This window comes from Penaeus vannamei, unplaced genomic scaffold, assembly GCF_042767895.1.
Source record: "Penaeus vannamei isolate JL-2024 unplaced genomic scaffold, ASM4276789v1 unanchor474, whole genome shotgun sequence".
NCBI classification, from domain to species: domain Eukaryota; kingdom Metazoa; phylum Arthropoda; class Malacostraca; order Decapoda; family Penaeidae; genus Penaeus; species Penaeus vannamei.
In genome coordinates, this window is record NW_027213478.1 from 12501 (window position 1) to 15000 (window position 2500).

Below are 2500 nucleotides of genomic sequence, written 5' to 3' on the forward strand. Positions count from 1 at the left end.
CAGGCGGACCCGAACGTCCAGCCCAAGTACGAGGACCGGCGAGGCACGTCGCACTTCAGGGAGGTCTGCTACTCCGGTGAGTCGGCGGTCGCTCGCCCTTCTTCGGCCTTCTCTTTCTCCTCCTCCTTCTTCTTCTCTTGCCCCAGGCGAAATCATGGGTCATTTATGTGTAATTATGTATGATGCTTGTTTAACGTCTGAGATCTTAATACTTACATAGCAAGAATTAGTAAAACAAGAAAGAATCCTGGTCACAGCGAATGTCATTTTGATTTCGCTACCACGAACAAGCTTTACATTTTAGCTTTGAATCTGAACTGCGTCATTCAGCTATTTCCTAGCAAAACACTGCCTGGAGAATGCCTTCCTCATGCGTCGTTGCTTGCACAGCCTCCACCGTGAGGAGCGAGTGTCCGACGCGCATGTACGTGATGGAGCGGGTGAGGAACCACCACTTCGTGCCCGACAACTCAGGCCGCGACTTCAAGTTCCAGACGAGCGAGGACTGCCAGAACAGGTGAGGAACCGCACGCATGCACCAGCGCCTGCAACGGAGGAAGATGAGCGCGGCCAAAAGGGGTCTGAGGTCAATTTCGTTGATTATATATTGTCTTGATTTAAACTTGATTCAACCAATTTCATTAAGTTGCTGTGATTTACCCTTTCATCTATAAGATAATCATCGATATCTTCACGTTAATGCAGTATAATCATGATATGAGAGTGCATGAACGTGATTCTATCGATGCTCATGTTGCAGATGAAGATTTAAAAGACAAAATATTTAACAATTGTCGGTCAGTTGTCCTGAGACCCCCGAAGGTCGCACATTCTCTCTAATGTAGATGCGACAATATACTCTGTGGTCGCGCCGCCAGACCAGAATCTTCTGACTTCACATAAACACAAATATGTGTGTGTAGTAACGCTTTTCTCACTTCTCTCTCTCCTCCCCCCCCCCTGGCCAGCTGCCTTAACCAGTACGCAGACGAGAACCAAGCCAGTACCTTCGTCTGCCGCTCAGCCACCTACGACAAGACGACCGGAGACTGCTTCCACTCGCAGTACACGAGGCGTACCCACACGGATAAATTTGTGCCCAACGCAAACTTCGATTATTACGAGAATACCTGTCTTTCAGGTAGGTTTATCCCTCATTTGCAGAGCTTAGAATCATCCCATTAGTTTTTTCTTTCTTTCTTTGCTCCCTTCTTCTTTTTTTCATATCAACAGGAACATTTACCATCAGCGAGGTTTTCCCTCCTTTTCTGAGCATATATTCATCCACCAGCTTCTTTCGAATTTTCTTCTTCTCTTCTTCCTTCTTTCATGCCAAGCAAAGACCGTCATCAGCAGGCCTTCCCTTAAACCAACCGTCCTCAGTGCCAACCCTTTCCTTCCAGCTGACCGCCGCTGCCCCAAGAACAAGCTGACCTTCATGATGGAGAAGAACAAGGAGCTGCGCGGCGCCCACATCACGGAGGTCCACTTCGGCGTGTCCGAGCAGGAGTGCAAAGAGAAGTGCCTGGACAGCGTCTTCATATTCTGCCGAAGGTTGGAATACACGGAAGAGAGCAAGAAGTGCGTGATCATTGACGAGGACTCCGTCAGTCAAGATTATGCGCTCACGGACACGAGTTCGAACGCAACCTATTACGAACTCTTCTGCATCGACGGAGGTGAGGTTAATGCTTTAGGAGTGAACTGGCTTTCTAACCGAGCAGATGATGAAAAACAATTCTTGACCAAATATATATGGCCCTCTACTGCATAGATTCAGACAATTCTATCCATGGGCATCGCAAAACAATAAATAATATTTGAATCATTTATTTCTCAGCCAAAGTCAAGGGCGATTACCTCTTCGATAGCAAGGAGGACGTGACGGAGCAGCTCAACGAGAGGAGGTACACGGAGGTCCGCACGGCCTTCCAGCTCTACCGCAACAGGCGCCTTCAGCTCAAGCCAGGGTAGGGACGCCCAGTCGGCGGGCGCGTCTGGCCTCTCGCCGCCCGCCGCGCGCTCTCGCTCTCTCCCTCATATATATATATATATATATATATATATATATATATATATATATATATATATATATATATATATATATATATATATATATATATATATATATGATATAATTGTGTGTACACACACCACACACACACACACACAAACACACACACACACACACACACACACACACACACACACACACACACACACACACACACACACACACACATATATATATATATGTGTGTGTGTGTGTGTGTGTGTGTGTGTGTGTGTGTGTGTGTGTGTGTGTGTGTGTGTGCATATTCTTTAATATATTCCATTCGTGCTGCGATTAATATTAAATCAATGGCTCTCTCCCACAGCTTCCGCGGCTCCAGAGCCCGCGAGGTCAACCGCGTGACCTTGGCCGAGTGCCTGGACGAGTGCCTGGAGGAGAGGTCCTTCACCTGCCGCTCCGTCTCCTACTCGGACCGCTACCAGAGCT

At 47.6% G+C, this 2500-nt stretch overlaps 1 protein-coding gene across 1 annotated transcript in view; it reads left to right on the forward strand.

Moving 5' to 3' along the window:
• Window positions 1-2500, forward strand: part of nompA (no mechanoreceptor potential A) — a 26667-nt gene that overhangs the window by 10605 nt on the left and 13562 nt on the right. The window contains exons 7-12 of the mRNA XM_070119648.1: window positions 1-76; window positions 391-517; window positions 969-1141; window positions 1404-1679; window positions 1841-1970; window positions 2379-2500. The exon at window positions 1-76 is cut by the window's left edge and continues 186 nt beyond it; the exon at window positions 2379-2500 is cut by the window's right edge and continues 78 nt beyond it. Coding sequence (XP_069975749.1) covers window positions 1-76; window positions 391-517; window positions 969-1141; window positions 1404-1679; window positions 1841-1970; window positions 2379-2500 — 904 coding nt within the window. The remainder of the gene's footprint in view (window positions 77-390; window positions 518-968; window positions 1142-1403; window positions 1680-1840; window positions 1971-2378) is intronic.